This window comes from Macrobrachium rosenbergii, chromosome 54, assembly GCF_040412425.1.
Source record: "Macrobrachium rosenbergii isolate ZJJX-2024 chromosome 54, ASM4041242v1, whole genome shotgun sequence".
In the NCBI taxonomy this organism is placed as follows: Eukaryota; Metazoa; Arthropoda; class Malacostraca; order Decapoda; family Palaemonidae; genus Macrobrachium; species Macrobrachium rosenbergii.
The window spans coordinates 18637440-18660102 of NC_089794.1; the positions used below are offsets into that span (position 1 = coordinate 18637440).

Consider the following 22663-nt stretch of genomic DNA (forward strand, 5'->3'; position numbering starts at 1 on the left):
AGAGAGAGAGAGAGAGAGAGAGAGAGAGAGAGAGAGAGAGAGAGAGATAGTACTATGGTACAGTCTTACTCAGCGTCATTACAACCTTGCTTATCTGCTGAGCTAAATCAGGAACCTTGTTCAGTTTATATGTGCTTCACAAGGCCTGTTTCCTTTAGGTTCAGGGAATTTATGGAAGATCCTAAAACCAAATCACAGTAACTTTTTAGAATTGTCACATTCAAATGCCAGTAGGTTTGATCAGTGCTTCATGCCAGTTACTTTAAGAATTTAGAATTCTCTGCTTTGTTCAGTGTTTCCTGACTGGTTTAACTCAACTCTCTTTAAGAGCGGAATTAGAAATTTAACAAGAGGAGACTTCAATTAACGAAGTTTCTCTTGCACAGACTGACTGGACCTGGTTATTTTCCTTGCACTGATCTCTTTTCACCAGGAGTATAAAGAAAGTAATTATCACACTAACTAGACGTAAGATTAAGTAACGAAGGTGCCTGTGGAAATACGTTAGCATAAATATAATGCATATAAATATTAACACGCAAGTAAAATATGCGCCGAAGACAGCCGCTACAGCGTATAATCTACCTTTCGGTGGTCTCGGTGTAATGTATGAACCGCGGCCCATGAAACTTTAACCATAGCCCGGTGGTGACGTATCCTGTATCGTTGCCAGAAGCACGCTTACGGCAAAATTTAACCTCATATAAAATAAAAAGTACTGAGGCAAGAGGGCTGCAATTTGGTATGTCTGACCATTGGAGGGTGGATGATCACCATAACAATTTGCAGCCCTCTAGCCCCAGTAGTTTTTAAGATCTGAGGGCAGACAAAAAAAGTGCGGATAGAAAATGTGCGGACGGACAGACAAAGCCGGCACAATAGTTTTCTTGTACAGAAAACTAAAAAACCAGGCCAGCATTGCCACGGGAGAGAACTTCAACTTCCCACTCGGAAGTTAAACCTTGATCAGGGCCCAACTGGTGGCGGAGAAAGCAAAACAACATAATGCAGACGTATTTAAGGACTGGGAGACTGAGAGAGCGCTTGAAGGCACAAGCCTCATTATCCAGGAAGCAGGAGTGTGTGGAATTTAGAGGTGAATTGTGCTTTATTTGTGAAGGAGGTTCGGTGTAGCGTGAAGAGGCTTCTGTGATTCACCATGCATCCTTGATTCACGGATAAAAGCTATCTTGCCTGCTGTTAAAGCGTGACCTCTTATCTCGGACAGAAATTGTAATAATAAAATAATACTGAACGGTATGTAAAGTCACAAGTAATGTGAGTCACTGCAAGGCTTGTATGAATGTAAATGCAATAATTTCCATGGCAAACATAACATTAAATAAGGACAACCAGTAAGAAATGCCAAATTCTTAAAGTAATCTGCATTTTATGGTATACGACCGGAGCCTTTCATATACTGAATATATGAATTATCAGTAAAGTATGTACATTTATTCCCAAAATGTTCGGTTAGAGAATGCGCGATACTCGGCAAACGGCGTGGAATGTGAACAAATGTGTAGCGAACTTCAAACACATAAACTGCAGCAAAAATGTGCAGTAACATGGAAGCAAAACTTCGCCAACTTCCATTTCACTCTAGAACTTCGAACGCCGAGGGAAAGGTCGCCCAAAACACCATTTCCCCTCTGAAGTTTTTTTCCCGTCGCCTGCATTGTCACACACCCACACATACCCTCGTCCACGACTCTGGTGGCAGAGGGAGTTGGGGCGGGGGGGGGGGGGGAGAGAAGGAAGGGAGAGAGGAGGTCAATAAACACCATATGGAGTGCCCTGAACGTTTCAAGAGAGGGTGGACGAAGTAGGACAATGTTGTGGACTCCTCCTTCTCCTCTTCCTCTTCTTCTTCTTCTTCTTCTTCTTCTTCTTCTTCTTCTTCTTCTTCTTCTAAAGCGAATTTGGACGGATTATGGGCCAACTCTTGCGAGATCTCGTGGGATCTCGCGAGCTCTCGGTTTTCGGTTCCTAAACGACCGTCGTCTTTTTATTGGGTTAAATGCGATTTTTTACTTTGATGGCGGAGACAGGAAATATAGTCCACACACACACTAAGAGAGAGAGAGAGAGAGAGAGAGAGAGAGAGAGAGAGAGAGAGAGAGAGAGAGAGAGAGAGAGAGAGATTTCTGAAAAGCAAGAGGACTGATAAACACCAAGATGTCGAAGGAGAAAGACAGAATTTAAAAGGTATCAAAAGCCTGAGGTCAATCAAACAGTCTCTCTCTCTGTCTCTCTTTCTGGTAACTGACGCAATTATGTCCAAGCAAATGGGTTTGCAATGACCACCTCCACGAGATCAACTTGATAACTGATAATCATTATCACAAAACTAAAGATACCTTCAGAAATAACTGACAATTATCGGCGCAAGGGTGTTCATGGAAATTCCAAAAGGCATTTATATTTAAAAATATACCACCTTGACTGAATGTCCTATGAGAGAATTTGGAGGTCTATTTAACTGGAGCTGATAAGGGTCTGTCATACCACCCTTAAAACATTCTTGAAGAAGTGATTGGCTTTAGTGGCAATGTGAACACGTTCATGTGAACAGTCACTTTATTCCTCAAGCTTAGTGGCTTGCTCTTCGAGCAAGAGCCCGTGCTGGCATAAGGACCGTAAGAACAAATGATCATTACTGGATGTCCTATAGGATGGAAACTGCCATCCTCATCCCTGCTTTCACAGGGAAAAAAAAATTTCTGTATCCCATATGAAACGAAATTTTTTTTTTTTCTATGAAAGCTGGGATGAGGATGGTAATTGTCATCTTTCTGACCTATAGGATGGAAACTGCCATCCTCATCCCAGCTCTCACCGAAAAAAATGATTTTTTTGTATCCTACACAGACAAAAATATGGTTTTTTCCTTTGAAAGCTGGGATGAGGATGGTAATTGTCATCTTTCCGATAAATTTGGAAAGGGTATTATTTTCACAGCCACAGTGGAATACAACATAAGCAAGGATGAAAATTATAACCTTATTTTGTCTTATAGATATAAAACTGGATATTTTTCTCACTGTTCTTAATCTGGGTAAGACTGATAGTTCATATCAGAAGCTGATAAAAGAGTGGATTAGACACTTTGAGTGTGTATTAGCATATCTGCAATACTTGTCTGATGAATGTACGCTAAGCATGTTTCTCTTTGTACCATGTATGAGTGTGTGGGGCTCTTTACATGCACAGCTTGCGTTCTGTCCCGCTTTCCCCAGGTTTCTCCTTAATATTTATCTTTTATTTGTGAGTGGTATAGTAAAAATAGATATTATTCATTAGAATGATAATTTACATAAAACGTCACTGAATAGCCTTACATAAACCTAAAGCAAATATAGATAGCTTTGACGCCATATCGTGAAAACAGCTATTTTATCTCGTCATATATAATTCATGTATACACATTACACATTATAATCATATTAACTCAAAATACTTTAATATCTATGTATGCAAGAGGTATTACATCGCCATTAATCTGAAAAGCAAACTCCCACAAAAGTGAGCGAAAAAGTTGAACGCTGACGATGATAAAAAATAAAAAATATACTGATATGACTCCACGCATACTCGTTCTCTCTCTCTCTCTCTCTCTCTCTCTCTCTCTCTCTCTCTCTAATAATCTCTTCCCACTTGCACATTTTATCCTACGATACTCTCCATGAAGTCTCTCCTCATCTCTGATCGTATCCCACAACACTTTCTGATGTTGACTGTTTTTTTTTATAAATATTTTTTTTGCCCAATAAAACGCGCCGTGGATGTTGGAGAGAACACGCTCGTTCCACTTAATGTCCAATAAAACAAGACCGTTTCATGCTCCCTCAAATATAAACGAGTTGTTGGGCCGTGGGTGTGTGTGTGTGTGTGTGTGTGTGTGTGTGTGTGTATGTGTACATATGTACATATATACATTGGCGCGGTCACAGTGGTTGCTGTACTGGAAGATTCTAGTTGCTTGTGGAGCGGGGGAAAGAAAATATAGATTTATATATTACACCGGATATTACTATCCAAAAATGTTTCTCAGAGAGAGAGAGAGAGAGAGAGAGAGAGAGAGAGAGAGAGAGAGAGAGAGAGAGAGAGAGAGCTTTAAAATTGTTTCTCAGAGAGAGAGAGAGAGAGAGAGAGAGAGCTCTAAAATTATTTCAGAGAGAGAGAGAGAGAGAGAGAGAGAGAGAGAGAGAGAGAGAGAGAGAGAGAGAGAGAGAGAGAGCTCTAAAATTACTTCAGAGAGAGAGAGAGAGAGAGAGAGAGAGAGAGAGAGAGAGCTCTAAAATTATTTCAGAGAGAGAGAGAGAGAGAGAGAGAGAGAGAGAGAGAGAGAGAGAGAGAGAGAGAGAGAGCTCTAAAATTATTTCAGAGAGAGAGAGAGAGAGAAAGCTCTAAAATGATTTCAGAGAGAGAAAGAGAGAGAGAGAGAGAGAAAGCTCTAAAATTATTTCAGAGAGAGAGAGAGAGAGAGAGAGAGAGAGAGAGAGAGAGAGAGAGGAAGAGAGAAAGCTCTAAAATTATTTCAGAGAGAGAGAGAGAGAGAGAGAGAGAGAGAGAGAGAGAGAGAGAGAGATAGAGAGAGAGAGAGAGAGAAAGCTCTAAAATTATTTCAGAGAGAGAGAGAGAGAGAGAGAGAGAGATGTATGACCAACTGTTCCAAACAAGTTGACGTGAGGAACTGGCACTCCACAGCCGTCAGCAATCCCCAACAGTCGACTGCCCACGAATTACAAAATTCACAGTTCAGTCCAATAAAGGTCCAGCAGCAACTAAGGCAACGAGCCCCAGTCGCCCGTACCTCGCCCTGGAATCGAGCGCGGGGGGGAGGGGGCAACAAAGGATATTACCGTTATTATAACCCATATCTATTTCTACATTGACAGAGAGAGAGAGAGAGAGAGAGAGAGAGAGAGAGAGAGAGAGAGAGAGAGAGAGAGAGAGAGAGAGAGAGAGAGAGAGAATATTACTGTTATTGTAACCCAAACTTATTTCTACAAAGAGAGAGAGAGAGAGAGAGAGAGAGAGAGAGAGAGAGAGAGAGAGAGAGAGAGAGAGAGAGAGAGAGAGAGTGAAAAGAATATTACTGCTACTGTAACCCAAACTTACTTCTACATTGAGAGAGAGAGAGAGAGAGAGAGAGAGAGAGAGAGAGAGAGAGAGACTCCTTGCAGGATGGTCTGGGAGAGACGACCAACAAACAAGATCCTGTTTTGGGGTTTGGTTGGAGTATCAGACTGAGATGTGAGAGATTGGGAGGGTGGGGTTAGTACTTGGAGGGGTGACCACTTACCACCATCTGGTATATGGCATCTACTATGCTGTACATTTCGTCCCTCGTGATGAATCCGTCGTTGTCAACGTCGTAGAGTCGGAATGCCCCTGCAAAGAGATGCGGAATTAGACCTTATGAACTTTTTCGCAAGGAGGAGGAATTTAGGCATTGGGGATATTTGTTATTTTTGGTGGGATTTTCTGCTACTTTTCTATTGCTTGAGTAGGGATAAGATGTATGTGATGATGAGCCTGGGAAAAGATAATGGAAATATATATATATATATATATATATATATATATATATATATATATATATATATATATATATATATATATATATATATGAAAATATGGAACGTGATGAATATATATAAATAAAGACAAAACCCACGAAGGAAGAGAAACATTGAGTGCTGAGGCCTTTCGACTGGCGTCCTTTACTTAGCAGAGTCAGCTAAGTAAAGGACGGCAGTCGAAAGGCCTCGCAGCACTCCAGTGTTTCTCTTTCCTTCGTGGATTTTGTCTTGATATTTATGTATATATGTATTATATATTATTTATTTATTTAATTATATGTACATACATATAGTGAATGTATGTATGCAATAATGTCTATTAAGTTATGACCAACAGTCGAGTATGACATGTTTTTCCCTACCTTAAACTCTTCTTAAGTGTCCTAAAACTCCACTTCATCTTCATGATTCCATCCACTGTGCAATCTCATGCCTCATTTACACATTTATTTCAATTCTCTCACATGTGGTCTATTCATGCCAAAACAATAGATACTTGGATTTGGAAATAACTGCAAACTTCATGAGAAAGTGGGACCTATTATGGAAAAATCCTATAGGTCTGTCTTAAAACTGAGGAGAATTACAAAAATCGGGGAAACATGTAGTGTAACAGAATTCCACAGCACGGGGGTAAAAGGAAAGAGACAGTTGTTGAACAGAGCACTGTATTATCGCAAGGGAAAGTAATCCTATCGAATAATGGCGGCAGCATTTTATCATGCTGGCGCAAAGTCGCTGATCATAGGATACTCTGAATCCCATGTTCCTAACCCAACATCCCTTCCACACCTACCCTTCCCGGCCGCAAATTCCTGGGATGTATGCTAGCATTGCACCAGCCCCGGTTTCTTTGCCATGGCCCCTAGGTTAAGTTGGGTCAGGTTAAATTAGTGGAAAAAATAATAAGACTACTTTCAAGAAAAATCTATGGTTAGCTTTTAAGATATGGCGTCCCGTTTTCTTCAGGGGAAGGTCCCGTACTCGCTTACAACTCGGGACAATGCTCCCCGGCCAGTTCCTGCGCCCTCGTGGAAGAATATAAGCCTCCGAGCCTAGAGGTTAAAGTCTCATGCTGCGAGGAAGACTCCACTGCTGAAGAAATTCTCCAAGACCTCAGTGATATCCATCAGTTCAGTAATTGATTGGAGATACTTGCAACATGGCCTCAGAAATCTGGTGGGAGCGGTAAGGAGTCACATTGAGGCCTGAAAAGCCAATGCAGTAAGGAAGTCAGCGGCGTTATGTCCACTAGGCCACCGTATGATACAGGCTGTAAAACCTCATCTACTCTGCAGTTGGTCTAGCGCTGTCTCCATTCTAGCGTTGGTCTAGCGTCGTCTTTCTCAAAACTTATTGTTGGGTGGCATTTATAAACAGTTTAATAGCTCTTCATTAACGCAGGAGTTTGGAATATGTTTATGCACCCCTCAGAGAAACAAAAGAACAACAAAAGCGCAGCCAAAATGCGCATTTCCTAGAGAGAGAGAGAGAGAGAGAGAGAGAGAGAGAGAGAGAGAGAGAGAGAGACGACGAGCCATTTTGTCAACAATGGCGCGAAACTCATTTGTCCCCTTGCGCTGAGTGACGTCGGCTCCTGAAGAGGAAAAAGGAGGAATTCTTCTAAATCTTCCTCTTCTTCTTCTTCTTTTTTTTGGTGATGTGCGAAACACTAGGCGAGATTGTTTACCGCAAATGGGATTGTTCTCTCTATTCATGACAGCCGGGAGCGGGGAGGGAAAAACTATTGTCACATTCTGTCTCCTCTCGTCACAGATGGACTGCCACAAGTTGGCGAAGCACACTCAGTGTTTTGAAAGTGCTAGGTGGTGGCGCCACCTTTCAGGAAGAAGAAGAAGAAGAAGAAGAAGAAGAAGAAGAAGAAGAAGAAGAAGAAGAAGAAGAAGAAGAAGAAGAAGAAGAAGAAAGGCGTTGCCAGCAAATATTTAGAAACTCAAGGGCCATCCATTTTGAAAAACACGTATATATATATATATATATATATATATATATATATATATATATATATATATATATATATATATATATATATATATATATATATATATATATATATATATATATATATATATATATATATATATATATATACACATACATATATTAGACTCGTAAGTATGTATGTGTATATATATATATATATATATATATATATATATATATATATATATATATATATATATATATATATATATATATATATATACTAGCATATATATATACTTTCGTATTAATAGCAGAATCATCTCTTAGAAAACTGAAAGATTCTAAGAGTAAGGGAAAGCAGGAGTAATAAGGGAAACCCAAAGCAGAGCAGGTACAAGAAATAAACGTCACTCAACTGTGCAATCTGAGTATGACTAATTTCCAGAGAGCAAATTTGTGAAGAGGTGGGATCACGGGTGTAACGCTCTCTAAGGTATCAGGAGTAACGTTTACGTAAACTGTCATGAGAGGTAATATATTCATCCTGGTTAGTTACCCTCATAAAACAGGGCGGTTGAGCGTAAGATTGACTCCCATACCTAGTATGGATCTGTTCCTGGATGGGTAACCATCTATGATTGTCAGACACCTGTGTAGTCTGATGGGAATGGCAATGAGCCGCAATGAGGCTTAAAAACTTCATGTATCGATGAATATTCTAAGTATGAGGTCAGCTTCCTAAAAGTCAAACGTCCCTCTGCTGACAACAGCATGGTATTATATAATGGCTGTTGATCGACTGTTGTGGGTCGCAGTCAGGGCAGAAAAAGGAGGCATTGCTCGCTACCTCATCCCAGAAGACTTGCTGAGAAATGGAAGGTCAGAATGTCTATGCAAGACTTGCAGTCCTAAACTTTTCAAGGAATAATGACCCAGCATTAGAGCGAGAAGGTGAAGGTGCTTCTAGAACTCTCTCTCTCTCTCTCTCTCTCACAAATGGCATAATCTCTCACGCCTTAATGCAGCATATCGCGCATTCCCTTACGCAGCATTATCTTTGCCAAGATTTCTTACTTTTTTTTTTTTTTTTTGCCTCCGCTTCCCAGGCATTTCAGAAGTGGATGAGGACAATGGCAAATGACATTCATATCACGTCCTGAACACATAGCCTAAGTTGGGACAGGAACTGAGAGAGAGAGAGAGAGAGAGAGAGAGAGAGAGAGAGAGAGAGAGAGAGAGAGAGAGAGAGAGAGAGAGAGGTGGCAAGGGGGTGGGTGTGGGCATGGGAGTGGAGTGAAGAAAGTACCTGATATGTAAATCGCCTTAAGACGCGTCAGCTGATAAGGGAAAGGAAAAAAACTCCCCAAAATGTTTCGGAGTTTTTTTTCTTAACTTTAAAAGCACTTGGCGCTGATCTAAGTAGTGTAGACAGAGACTTATATACCTGGGAGTTAGTCGACTGGGGTGAAGGGCGTGTGGACAGCAAAATAACTGCTAAAAATTGGCAAGATAGCGCAATTTTGAATCCGAGTATTGCATTCCTCAAGTCTGTAGGGCTAAGTTCGATCCCCAAATCCGCCATTGAAATCCATGGTTCGGGCGTACCTCTTTAAGAGTCCTTTGTGCTTCTCTTGACCTAATCCGCGACTTATCTACCTAGTTGTTAGTCGACTGCTGTGGGTCTAATTGTGGTAGAGATTCACAGCAAATATAGTAACTGGATTGTCTCGACGAGGTAATCTTCACCCCACAGCTCAGGCTTGAAACTATTAATAAGATATTCATTAGATAGTCTCTCTCCTCGTCAGTCAGTCTCCGGCCTGCCTGTCAGTCAGTCAGTCAGTCTGCCCGTCAGTCAGTCAGTAAATCAGTCTGCCCGTCAGTCAGTCAGTCTGCCCGCCAGTCAGTCAGTCTACTTGTCTGCCTGTGAAGTCAGTAAGTCAGTCAGTCTGCCTGTCAAGTCAGTCAGTCTACCTGTCAGTCAGCCTGCTTGTCAAGTCAGTCAGTCTGTCTGTCAGTCAGTCAGCCAGTCAGTCTGCCAGCCAGCCAGTCAGTCAGTCTATCTGCCTGTCTGTCTGTCAGTCTCAATACACCCTCATCAACATTGGAGTAATGGCACACGCTTGCGTGTGAGACTTTCCGGCTATTTATATGCTCACAAAGACTCCTCTCTTCCACTGAGTCCACAATTTTGTCGAGTTGGGGGACGACGAAGTGAGAGAGAGAGAGAGAGAGAGAGAGAGAGAGAGAGAGAGAGAGAGAGAGAGAGAGAGAGAAAGAGAGAGATTCAAGTATCCAGAGAAAGCACATGAGCATAAATAAGAAAAATAACTGGTGTAAAAATTATAATAAAATAACTCGTACAATAATTATAACATGTAAATAACAGGTATAATATATAATCAAAATAAAAGTAAATAACTAGTATACTAATTGTAATATTTAGTTTTCGCATTAAAGGTCACAAAAATATAAGGTCAAAATGACGACTCGGAGTCAGCTGAAGGTGAGAACCTCTACACTTCACTATAAAAATATGTATTGGGCAAATACAACGTAATCGACACTTATTTTTTTCTAACCATGAAAAAGTACTTAATTACATTTCCAGGAATTTAAAGCTTGTTGATATTAATTTTAGCTCTTGTACATAAAGCGTATTACCGTAATTGTTAACTGCATGGAATTTGAAAGAGGCAGGCGTAAGGAAAAAATAAAAACAAAAATAAATAAAGAGGAGACATACAAATGAAAACAGGAATAACAAACGAAAATAAATAAGGAGACATAAAAATGAAAATAGGAAGAAAGAAATACGAAACAGGAAGGATTAAAAACAGGAAACGAAAGACAAGAAATAAAACAAATTCAAGAATATGAAGGCAAGAGGCGAGAGATACCAATAAAAAAAAAACAACCAAAAAATGCGTCGAAGTTTCTCCAGCGCAGTCGAGTTTTCTGCACAGCGTATAATCAAGGACACCGAAAACAGATCCATATTTCGGTGGTCTAGGTGTAATGCCGTATGATCCGCGACCCATAAATTTTAACCACGGCCCTGTGGTGGCCTATCCTATATCGTTGCCATAAGCACGAGTATGGCTAACTTTAACCTTAAATAGAATAAAAACTACTGAGGCTAGAGGGCTGCAATTTGGTATGTTTGATGATCGGAGGGTGGATGATCAACATACCAATTTGCAGCCCTCTAGCCTCTAGTAGTTTTTAAGGTCTGAGGGCGGACAGGAAAACTGCGGACAGAATAAAGTGTGGACGGACATACAAAGCCGACACAATAGTTTTCTTTTCAGAAAACTAAAACAAACAAAATAAACAAGCAAGCAGCACCTGAAATATAAAATCTCGAGATATCGAAGAAGAAGAACAACAACAACTTAAAAACAAAGCAAGATTGACCGACTGATTTATGTCTATTAAGACTGGCGTCACAACACCTACGTTACTGACGCCGAAACGGAGCAAGATGAGAAAACAAGGAAAAGAAAGAGATAAAAAAGAAAAGAATAACCGGACGTAAACAAGAAAAAATGAGAATCAAACAAGATGAGAATAAAGAGAAAGGGGGAGAAAAACAAGAAGGATAATCCCAAGAAGGATGAGAAAAGACGAGATACTGGAGAAGATAAACAACGTTTAAACAGGAACACGGATTTTAAGATGACGTAGGAGAGAGAGAGAGAGAGAGAGAGAGAGAGAGAGAGAGAGAGAGAGAGAGAGAGAGAGAAGCAAGAAGAAAATGAAACACTGTCAAGGAAGAGGGCAAGAGAGGGACGAAAGAAGAAGAAGAAGAAGAAAACGAAAACGAAGAAGAAGAAGAAGCAAAAAAGTCAAGGAAGGGACAAGAGAGGGACGGAAGAAGAAGAAGAAGAAGAAGAAGAAGAAGAAGAAGAAGAAGAAGAAGAAGAAGAAGAAGAAGAAGAAGAAGAAGCTGGTAATGAATGCAGTGGCATGCATGGTCCTTCTAAAGAGTTTTCTCTTGATGTACGTCCTTGTATATTCGTACCCTGGCGATGTGGACGCATTACTTATTTAGCACGGCCAGAGAGAGAGAGAGAGAGAGAGAGAGAGAGAGAGAGAGAGAGAGTCTACTTTCCACAGAGGAAGAGGAAGATGAAAGATGGGAGATTCAAAGCAGGAAGGAAGTGGATGGGGGAGAAGACTGGATAACAGAAGGGGGAATGGAGAGGATGATAAAATGTAAATGCCAAAAGGATACGGATGAAGGAGGAAGAGTGAGATAAGGAGGAGGAACAGGAGGAGGAGGCAGAAAGCAGGTGGTGAACAAGATGGGCGCAAAAATCCGCTTCTTCCACTGCTTGTGTTGGTTACCAGATTCTTTACACCAACTAAGAAGTTCCTGAATTCTATCTCTCCTTATTTGTTCTCGGTCATATAGCTGTATCCATTGGAAGTCTACATTTAAACAGAAAACGTTCTTCCTAGCCCAGACCTCATGGAAATGATAAAAGGGATCAGAAAGGTAAAGTGATGATAACTTCGAAATAAGGAACGTCCAAAAAATATGGAAAACAGAAGCAGGGAGAAAATTCCGAAGCCTGGATGGAAAGGCAAAAGAAACAAGAAGTAAACTATTCAGTACCTAGCAGCACTGATTTTCAAAGAATAAATGTAGGAATAAGTGGTCAAAAAGGTGTTACGACGACAAATGTTGGAAGGTGGGACTTTTCTTCGGCTTACTGGAGTAGTGACAGAAATGGTGTCCGTAAAAAATGATAGATGAACCACACATTCCAAACAAGGGCAGTTCCCAAAGCCTCGTTATTTGTGTGGAATTTTTGTATACATTCATACATACATTCATACACACAAATACAGTTCGATATGCTTTCAAAGTAAACACTTGTATTAAAACTACATTTCTAACAACTGCAGTTTTGAAATTCGGCTGATTTTGGCAAACTGCTTTACGCTCAAATGAATCACATCAATTTCTTGCTCCCATTAGAATTTGTAATTGAATTTAAATTCCAATTTAATTACAGCTACCCTTTTCAATTTTCCTTCTGTGGTTAAATAATAATTACTATATTCAGTACATGTTATGTAGTGCAGTAGCAATTACACAGTAATCACATTTCGTACTTACACTGCAGACACGTTTTGGAATCAAACAGCAATTACATGCAGTAATTTTAGTAATTATTTAAAGCAATCTTATGGTAATGACATTAAACAATTACACAGAATAGCAAGGGTGATTTACACTGAAGAATTTCACAGTAATTAACCCCCAAAAATTATTTAAGGTAATCCCATTCTTTGTACTATGTACTATGTACACCTGACGCCTGAACAGCAATTACACCTGACGCCTGAACAGCAATTACATCAAGTACTTACACAGCAATTTCTCGTCGACGTTTCCTCTTGATGTTATAGACAGCGCCCGGATGAACTCCTCGAATTCAATTGAGCCGTCCTGAAAATAATAATAATAATAATAATAATAATAATAATAATAATAATAATAATAATAATAATAATAATAATAATAATAATAATAATCTAATTTAACGTGAAATGAACGTCTAGATAAAAATCTCTTCTCACACTTTCCATACATACATACATACACTATATAAAGATATACATATATACTGTATATGTATATACACACATATAATATAATATACTGTATATTACTGTATATATATCATATATTTAATATATATATATAACACACACACACACATATATATATATATATATATATATATATATATATATATATATATATATATATAGAGAGAGAGAGAGAGAGAGAGAGAGAGAGAGAGAGAGAGAGAGAGAGAGAGAGAGAGAGAGCTTTAAATAAGAGGGATATCCTTTAGTTGTTAATTGCAAAAAAGAAAGATTAATAGATAAAAAAACAGGCCACACTCTTACCCTAAAACCGCCAACACAAAAATATCTGCAAATTTCTCTAAAGAATTGCAATGTATCTTCTCAGCCCCGAGCTACCAGTACAACTTTCCAAAAGTACAAGAAAAAAAAAAAAAACTTGACAAATTCAAAAATGTCCTAATGAGTTTGCTGTCTTCGGGGAAAAAGTTCCCATCTGGTAAACCTGAACTTAATATGACCTGTCAGTCAGGTTCTTGATGATGAATGGTTGGGAAGTGACGAGCCTATTCGGGGATATGATTAATCGATCTGTTCAGTTTGCAAAGAGAAACATTGTGGCGTGTGTGAGTGGGTTAATTATTCAAAACTGACATAATCAACACACACGCATACATACATACACACACACTCTATAAAAAAAAATATATATATATATATATAATATATATATACATATATATATATATATATATATATATATATATATATATATATATATATATATATATATATATATATATATACATACATATATATTCATAATTTGCAAATCATTGTTCATAGTTTATTAAACACACATATTGTATATATAATTCAGAATTTACGTGATTATTATTCGTAGTGTGTTAAAGACACACACATATATACTGTATATATATATATATATATATATATATATATATATATATATATATATATATATATATATATATATATATATATAAATTTCTGACTGACATCAGGATCAACCCAGGTCTTTCAACTGAAAGACAGAGACTTGCATGCATATATATATATATATATATATATATATATATATATATATATATATATATATATATATATATATATATATATATACATATACATATACTATACATATACATATACATATACATACACACACTCGCCATTGACTCTAAATTAACTTCACGAAGAACAACCACTCAAGGCACTCAACAACAAACAAACAAAGTGAGCCAAGCAAGCAAACGAACTGGCACAAACGCAAACAAATACTCACGTTGTTTTCATCAAAGACACGAAAAACGAGCGAGGCGAATTTCGTGGGGTCCCCCTGGGGGAAGAACTGTTTGTAGATCTTGATGAATCCCTGGCAGAAAAAAGAGAAAAGAAGAGTTAAGGTCATTTTTTTTCTGGCGTGAATATTTAAATGGTTTTTTTTTTTTGACCAAAAAAATCCAATTATTTTTATGAGATTAGTTGGGATTTTTTTTCCTCTTTCGTTTCAGCTTGCATGAGACGACTAGGATTTTTTTAATGTGATTCTGTAAGTTTCCGAAATGTCAAAAGTTCTGGAGATGTTCTTTTAATGGGGTTATGTAAAGAATACTGGTACTCTGCCAAATGCAATATGTTGTAAAGAGAAATGTGAATTTTAAAGTTATATTTTATACAAAGACGAACCAATGTAGACCATTCGTATTCATACAGATTCTAACATTTTATAAAACTCAAATTTTTCCAATGATAAAAATCTTTGTATATAATTTTGATACGGGTAAATTATGGCCAACATTTTACCTAAAATTTGTTAAAAAATTTGTAAAAATATTTTTAGTAATTATGACGAAAGTTTTCTCTAAAATTTGTAAAATGTCAAAATATTTTTAATAATCATGACCAACGCTTTCTCCAGAATTTGAAAAAACATTAAACATTTTTTTTTTTCAGTAATTATGACCAATATTTTCTCTAAAATGTGTAAAAACATTTGCAATGATACTTTTATTAATTATAACCAACATTTCCCTAAAATCTGTAAAACCATTTGTACAAATATTTATATTAATTGTGACCAGCATTTTCCCTAAAATTTGCAAAAATACTTTTTTCTGTAATTATGACCAACATTTTCCCTCAAATTTCAAAAAATATTCGTAAAAATATTTTTATTCACTATGACCAACATTTTCTCCAAAATAAAAAAAAAATTGTAAAAAATGTTTCTAGTAATTATGACCAACATTCTCCCTAAAATCTGTACACAGAGTAAACTTGAAACATTTTTGTTTCTTGCACATCGGAACTGCAGGATTACAACTTCACTGTAATCTGTAGAGAAAAACACTAACATTACAGCCTAATTGGGAAGTCGCCGAAACCGAATTTCCGTCCCAATTAAAAGAAAGAAAATAACTTTGTTGTGATCGTTATGCCCGAAGAAAGGAAACGAAGATCTAGATATTCTGTTTCCTCTCTCGAGAAGCTGTTTTGACGGATGGGGAAAAGGGGGTAATTGTTTGCCAGCGTGTTTTTCCACCGTTCAAGTCACGGGGAGACAGTAGTTAATATTGAGACTCTGGGCGTGGCCGGTGCTTGGGTGGGTGATCAAAGATAATCGCTAATATGTAAAAGTTGTCTGAAACATGGTCCTCCGATTAGTGAGACTAAGCAACGTTGGGTCTGGTCGCTACTTTGACTGGTGCATTCCAGTAAATTTAACATCGGGTTTGGTTAATACCTGGAAGGGTGACCACGAACGAAGGCAAAATGCCCGGTGGCACATAATCTTCTGTGATCATTTATGGAAAAATAGATGTATAGCTAGGAACTTCAGTCGATGAATCAATGCTAATAACTAACAACAGACCTTAGATATTTTCTTCTTCTTTCAAATTAGGCAAAGACTAGGGAAACATGTTGCTTGTCCCTAGCCGCATTTGCATAAAGATTACCTTTAGAAGTTTTGCTATAATAGCGTAATTGTACAACGAATTTACACAAGATGTCAAGTTGCAAGCCTCACTACTCTGCCCCTTTTTTGCTTTTTTTCAGCCCACTCTTTAACCATATAAAAGTCCTCTTTTTCCTCTAAGAACTATGAATCATGCTCCACACACGAGGTGAAATCGCAAGCCTTACCTCCTTGGCCCAGTTCTCTTCTTCTTGGGACCTTTCAAGTTCTGTTCTACACATGGAGTGAGGCTGCAAGCCTCATTTCATTGTCGCTATGTAAGAGGGTAGTCTACCGCGCCTATCAGATGTATTTTATCTTGTTATTTGGACCTTTGAGTTATATTTAAGACGAGGGGTGAGACTAGGAATCAATTATAAACCGTTCTTCCCTTCCATACTCAGAGTGGAATTCTGTCACAAATTCCTATTCCCCTCATTCCCATAATCCCTGTTTTAAGCGGTGGATTGATCGCTCTATCAAATTCCTACATACCCTTCCCCATTTCAATTTACGTTGCTCTAGTGTTGTCAAATAAGTATGCGACTTGAAAATCTCCTTTTCAATTCGTTTTTCTTTCTCATTTTGTATCCGTTATCAAGCTTCCAGCCTTTCTGTCGTTCTCACATGCTTTCCTCTTCTTCTTCTTCTTCTCTCTGTTGTTTTCCCTACCTCCTCCCGTCCAAAAGAAAGCAATAACGAGCTTTGCACACGAAAGAAAGGCCGGAAGAGACTTTTGTCGCCCTAATGACGTACATACCTGCCTTTTGCTGCAAAAGATACCGTAATTACCAGTGTTCCTGGGCTCAAAAGTGGGTTAATTACCGAGTCACAAAAAGGCGCCGTAGACGTGATAAGGGCGTCTATGGGGTTTAAGTGTCAACATTCCTTCGTGTGGGAATGACAATGTCAACAAACCGTCAAAAGGGTAAAGGAAATCCTTACCTGAGGTGAGATTCGACTTGGGTCGTGTTTGTTTTGTCTCCAAACAATCTCAGGTACGGATTTTTCTCTGACGAGTGTCTGTGTTTGCAGGGGTTATGTGTACTTAGAAAGGTTTTAAGAGGGAATGAAAGGTACTGTGTATGCATATAACTAAGTAAGATCCTCATACGAACAAAACAAAAGCGAAACCACTTTATGTTGTGAGTAGACAGTGTGTATATCCTTTTCAGAGGGGTATAAAAATTCATGAATAGAGATAATTAGCCTAACTATTTTCGTATTACTGATTGACTCTCAAGCTCTGTAGCATAAAAAGGGACAGAGGAAAGCCGCTGAGAATCTGAAGAATTGACAAATGAATCAGTAGAATTTCGGAGTCGCTAAATCAAAAATATTATACACTAAAGAAAGCACTCTCTTACGCCACAGAGCTTTGTCAAGATTTCCAACTTGGAATTCTCTTCCTGTTTGTGCCTTTCCACGCTCTATCGTATATTTTGCGGTTAAGCCTTGCCTTTCTTTCTTCATCTTCCTTGTGCTAGTTTCCTTTGGGCCTGGGCTAGAAAGGGTCGTCAGACTGAGCGTCCCATTGATCTTTGCTGTTCTTTGAAAAGGTTTGTAAAAGCGCATCAGTAACAGCAATAACTACTAAGTATGAGAACGGTAAAACTTGCTCGTACGCGGCACAGGATTCACGGCTTGTTTGTTCAGCGAATCTGCTCATTATTTCCCGAAAGAGTCTTCCGCGAACTAATATTTATCTCTCATTACTCTGGCGAAGAGAGCAGTGCAGAATAATGACGCGTTCTGTTAGCGTTGTGCCGAGTTTCTAATTTTCTATAGAGGCCGAAGCGCTACTGGTGAGGCCTTCTTGGAAGCTTACTCAGGTGTCTCTGAAGTTGCTTAACTATCTGGGATTCAATTTCCATTTGGTCTCTTCTCTCTTAGTTCCCAACTCCTTCAATTTGAGGTTATTCTACTTTCAACTATTGCTAAGAACGAATGCTCAGGTTGCTAATGTTCTAAAGAACGACGTGCTTATAATGAGGCATAGTGAAAGTCAATATACTGGTTCCTAGACTGCTCATTCACTGTTCAAGGATGAACTTGGCAGTGACTGATGCTCTGTTTGAACTAAAGCCACCCCCTTACTGGTGACTAAAGGTCTTGTCTATAGGGACTTTTTCGTTCGGTGCTCTAATTGTGGGAGAGAATCCCTACTTCCTGCTTGAGGCTTCGTGACACCCACTAGGCGACCTTTTCCCATCTGTAATCTGTGGAAATTAGTGATCCTTAGATGGCTTCTTTCCTTCCACTGACAAACTTTGGAATTCTCTATCTCCTCCTGGTTTTCCTGCTTTATATGATCTCTAACATTTCATTCACTTCTCATGATTTATGAAGTGGCATCACTAAATCTAAGGTGATCGACTTTCCAGCCATTTAACCTAAAGTACTCATGACATAACCCACACTGCTTGTCGACCTACCCACGCATCCACACACATTCCCACATCTGAAAACTTATCCCTCAGCTATCTACTACCGTCTATCCATTTTCCAAAATAACCCCCTTCTCCCCAGTCCATCCCCCTCCCCACCCACTACCCCCTTCCTCACATCAACCCCCGCCCAGTTTTAATTCTGCCTTGACGCCTGGGCCTCTAAATTGACATCGTTTAAGAAGAGAAGACGCCAGCCCATTAGATGGACAGAGTCTGCACACGTTTCGGCTCCTTTCTGTCTTTCTGGTAATTTCTGAGGCTCGGTTTTATATATACTCTCTCTCTCTCTCTCTCTCTCTCTCTCTCTCTCTCTCACTTTCCCCAGTAGTCGTAAGTACTGAAACAAGGAAATTTTGGTCAACAAATGAGAAATCTCTTTTCACTATTTTTAATCTCTCTCTCTCTCTCTCTATTGGTCGTCAATAATTACACAGAAATTTTGGTCAACAAATAAATTTCTTTTGACACTACTTACTCTCTCTCTCTCTCTCTCTCTCTCTCTCTCTCTCTCTCTCTCTCTCTCTCTCTCTCTCGAAGGATAAGTCCTCTCACTGGCACGCACTCAAAATAAAACCTGCATACTGAAGTATACATGCATACATGCAAATGTTTTACACACACACACACACACTCTCCTAAAGACACACACACACACACATGTATTATTTTTCCACAAACTTCAAATTCGTAACTTAAGCCATGAAATTCCAGACGACATTATATTATGTAAATGAATCTGACATTTTTTTTAATGTCTTTATGAAGACGTCCGAGAAAGTTCCCGAGTTCTGTAACGAGAAAAGTTGCGCCATCAACTTTCGATATGAATTAGAACCTTATTCTTTTTTCGGACTGAGAATTTCACTTTTAGAGAGCAAAGGCCGACGGGGAGGGCAACTCCAAGACCTTTTTTGTTTCCTAGCAAAAATGTTAGGAGAGTCGGGGAAACTGGGGTCAGAAGGAGAATTCCAAAGCTTGGTAGGAAGTGGGAAGAAACTACAGTCTAGCCTTCGAATCAGCCAGCTCAAGCTATGGTGAGTCTGGTCTGTACCTGGATGGGTGACACATTAGCTCCTTGACGGGGTACCGTGGGAACGGGACTTGCAACCTCACCCCAACATAACCTTTATAATATCACCGTCGTTTGTCACGTCATTTACTTGTGATATATATATATATATATATATATATATATATATATATATATATATATATATATATATATAATATAATTACAATATGTAAAATATATATATATATATATATATATATATATATATATATAATATATAATATAAATTCATATATATATATATATATATATATATATATATATATATATATGCATATACATATACATATATTATATTAGTCTCAAAAGACTTACCTGTTCTGTTAATAGTCCATTGGGGCAATCTTTGAGGAAGCCTTTGTGCCTGCGGAAGAAAGAGAAGAAAAATAATGAGTAAACTGACAGGTAAAAACACCTAAACGAGAGAAAACCAGAAAAAAGAAGAAATTACATAATAAAAAGGACATAAAAAAATACTGAAAAATAGACCTGAATAAGACAGAAAATAGAAAGAAAATGAAAGATATGAGAATAGTGAGAATGATAATGAGAATGATGCAAAGTGTAATTTTTATTAGGCAAAAATTAATGATAATGAATCGTTACGCTGCGTTCGGCCAGAGGTTGAACGGGTGACCGTCACTGAATGCCAGACGGTAACATAATCACACCATTTTTCATTTTCAATCAGCCAACTTAACCTATGCTGAGTGCGGTCATTACATGGATAGGTAACCACCAATTAAGGTCACGCGCTTATACACTTTGGTAGACTTTTGACCATTATACGAATCTATTAACAAAAAACAAACAAATAATTTTCTTTCATTCTCATATTCTCTCAAAGGTAAACTTCCTTGCGAGAGATAAGTAGGTGATCTCGAGTGAAGTTGGGATGAAGGCTGAATAACAGTACAAGTACTCTTTCTATACAAAACTTCCACGAGGACTTTTTGAGAGAGAGAGAGAGAGAGAGAGAGAGAGAGAGAGAGAGAGAGAGAGAGAGAGAGAGAGAGAGAGAGAGAGAGAGGATTTGTTTTACACCGTTATATGAAGGATTCTGTAGGGTTAATTATGTAATGCAGACGCACACATTATGTACATATCTATCTATCTGCCTATCTAACTATCTATCCATCTATCTATCTATCTATATATATATATATATATATATATATATATATATATATATATAAAGTATATACATATACATACATATATATACATTTCATAAATATATATATATATATATATATATATATATATATATATATATATATATGTGTGTGTGTGTGTGTGTGTGTGTGTGTGTGTGTGTGTATGTCATAAATACACACACACACACACACACATATATATATATATATATATATATATATATATATAGAGAGAGAGAGAGAGAGAGAGAGAGAGAGAGAGAGAGAGAGAGAGAGAGAGAGAGAGAGAGAGAGAGAGAGAGAGAGAGATATTTTGATGAAAATTCGAATATCTAATAATGAAAGCCTCCATGAGAAAAGTACTCTTTACAGCAACTAACTAATTGAGTTACAAACTCGCGATACAACAGAAAAATAACTGACGTATAAAAGGCGCAACCTTATATAACGGCGAACAAAATCTATAAAACTGTCTATATAAATATAAAACATCAAACTTGAACAATCTTATAAAAAAAATATAGAACTGTTAAGAGTACAATATGATATAAAAAGGATTTTAATTGGTTTAAAAATACCACTAAACACCACTCCATATACAGACAACTTAACCAAATGCTATGGAAAGAGGATAGTTACCATCTTCATCTTGGCACTCTTAAAAACTTGAACAGTACTGATCAAATGCCTAAGAGTCAAGGATGCTAAGCACTGACTCACTATGTAATTTATCAAGCTTTGTCTCGACTCGTTTGATAAGACAGTAATCTCAGTTCAAATCTGCCACTTTGGATGAGAATAACCTCACAGAGATTTTCCAGTTTGGGATGAGAGTAATCTCACTTCCAAGTTGCCATTCTGGTTGAGAATAATCTTATAGATTTTCCCGTTTGAGATGAGAGTAATCTCACTTCAGATCTGCCACTTTGGATGAGAATCTCATAAAAATTTTCCAGCTTGGGATGAGAGTAATCTCACGTCGGATCTGCCATTCTGGTTGAGAATAATCTCATACAGATTTTCCAGTTTGGATGAGAGTAATTTCACTTCAGATCTGCCGCTTTGGATAAGAATAGTCTCATACAGATTTTCCTGTTTAGGATGAGAGTAATCTCACTTCAAAGTTGCCATTCTGGTTGAGAATAATTTTATACAGATTTTTCAGTAAATTTTCCAGTCTGGGATGAGAATAAGCATCAGCCTTAGCTTCAATTCAAAATGGTCGCTTAGCCGAATAAGCACTCCAGATATGACCAATAATCTCGCACCCGGATCTCCATTCCGTTGTGAGACTAGACACATCACTCGGAAACTGCTCCGACAGTCGAGTGGGACTCGAGGAGGCGCCTGCCAGACGGAGTGTCTGGAGTTTTATGACTTGCGAGGGTGTGATTATACTCCTACTTTCACTCTCAAACGTTTGTTCTTCCTATTTCATTCCTACATCACCGTTATTCTTCTTTTTTGTCCATTTTGTGGTCTACTTTTCCGTAGGCCTAGGGAAATGTGCGGGAATTCATTGATATAGGCCTAAGAGATTGTAGGTATAGCAGCGGCAATTTTCTGTGAGTTCCACGCTCACAGGCCTCACAGAATGTGATGTATGATGATTTATTCATAAAAGGAACGACAGACGGAATTCTAAACGATTTTCATTGACTGTAGCAGGTGGAGGTATTTAATGGGAAGCCTACTAGATGAAGATCGGTCTAGAAATGTTGAAATGAACATTGAAAATATGTGGAGATTTTTACTTTCCCCTGTGTTGACTCAGTCATTGTATTTATTAAGTGAATTGCTCTCTCTCTGTCTCTGTTTGTCTGTCTGTCTCTCTCTCATACACACACACATATACACTTACACTC

The 22663-nt window shown here is 38.1% G+C and overlaps 1 protein-coding gene across 2 annotated transcripts in view; it reads right to left on the reverse strand.

The window, feature by feature from the left end:
• The window catches only part of LOC136834816 (frequenin-1), a 391333-nt gene that overhangs the window by 14267 nt on the left and 354403 nt on the right, over nt 1-22663 (reverse strand). For both annotated transcript variants that reach the window (XM_067097561.1, XM_067097559.1), the window contains exons 3-6: nt 19957-20005; nt 14446-14535; nt 12918-12996; nt 5309-5397 (exon numbers count right to left, since the gene is read on the reverse strand). In XM_067097561.1, the coding sequence (XP_066953662.1) occupies nt 5309-5397; nt 12918-12996; nt 14446-14535; nt 19957-20005 (307 nt within the window). The remainder of the gene's footprint in view (nt 1-5308; nt 5398-12917; nt 12997-14445; nt 14536-19956; nt 20006-22663) is intronic.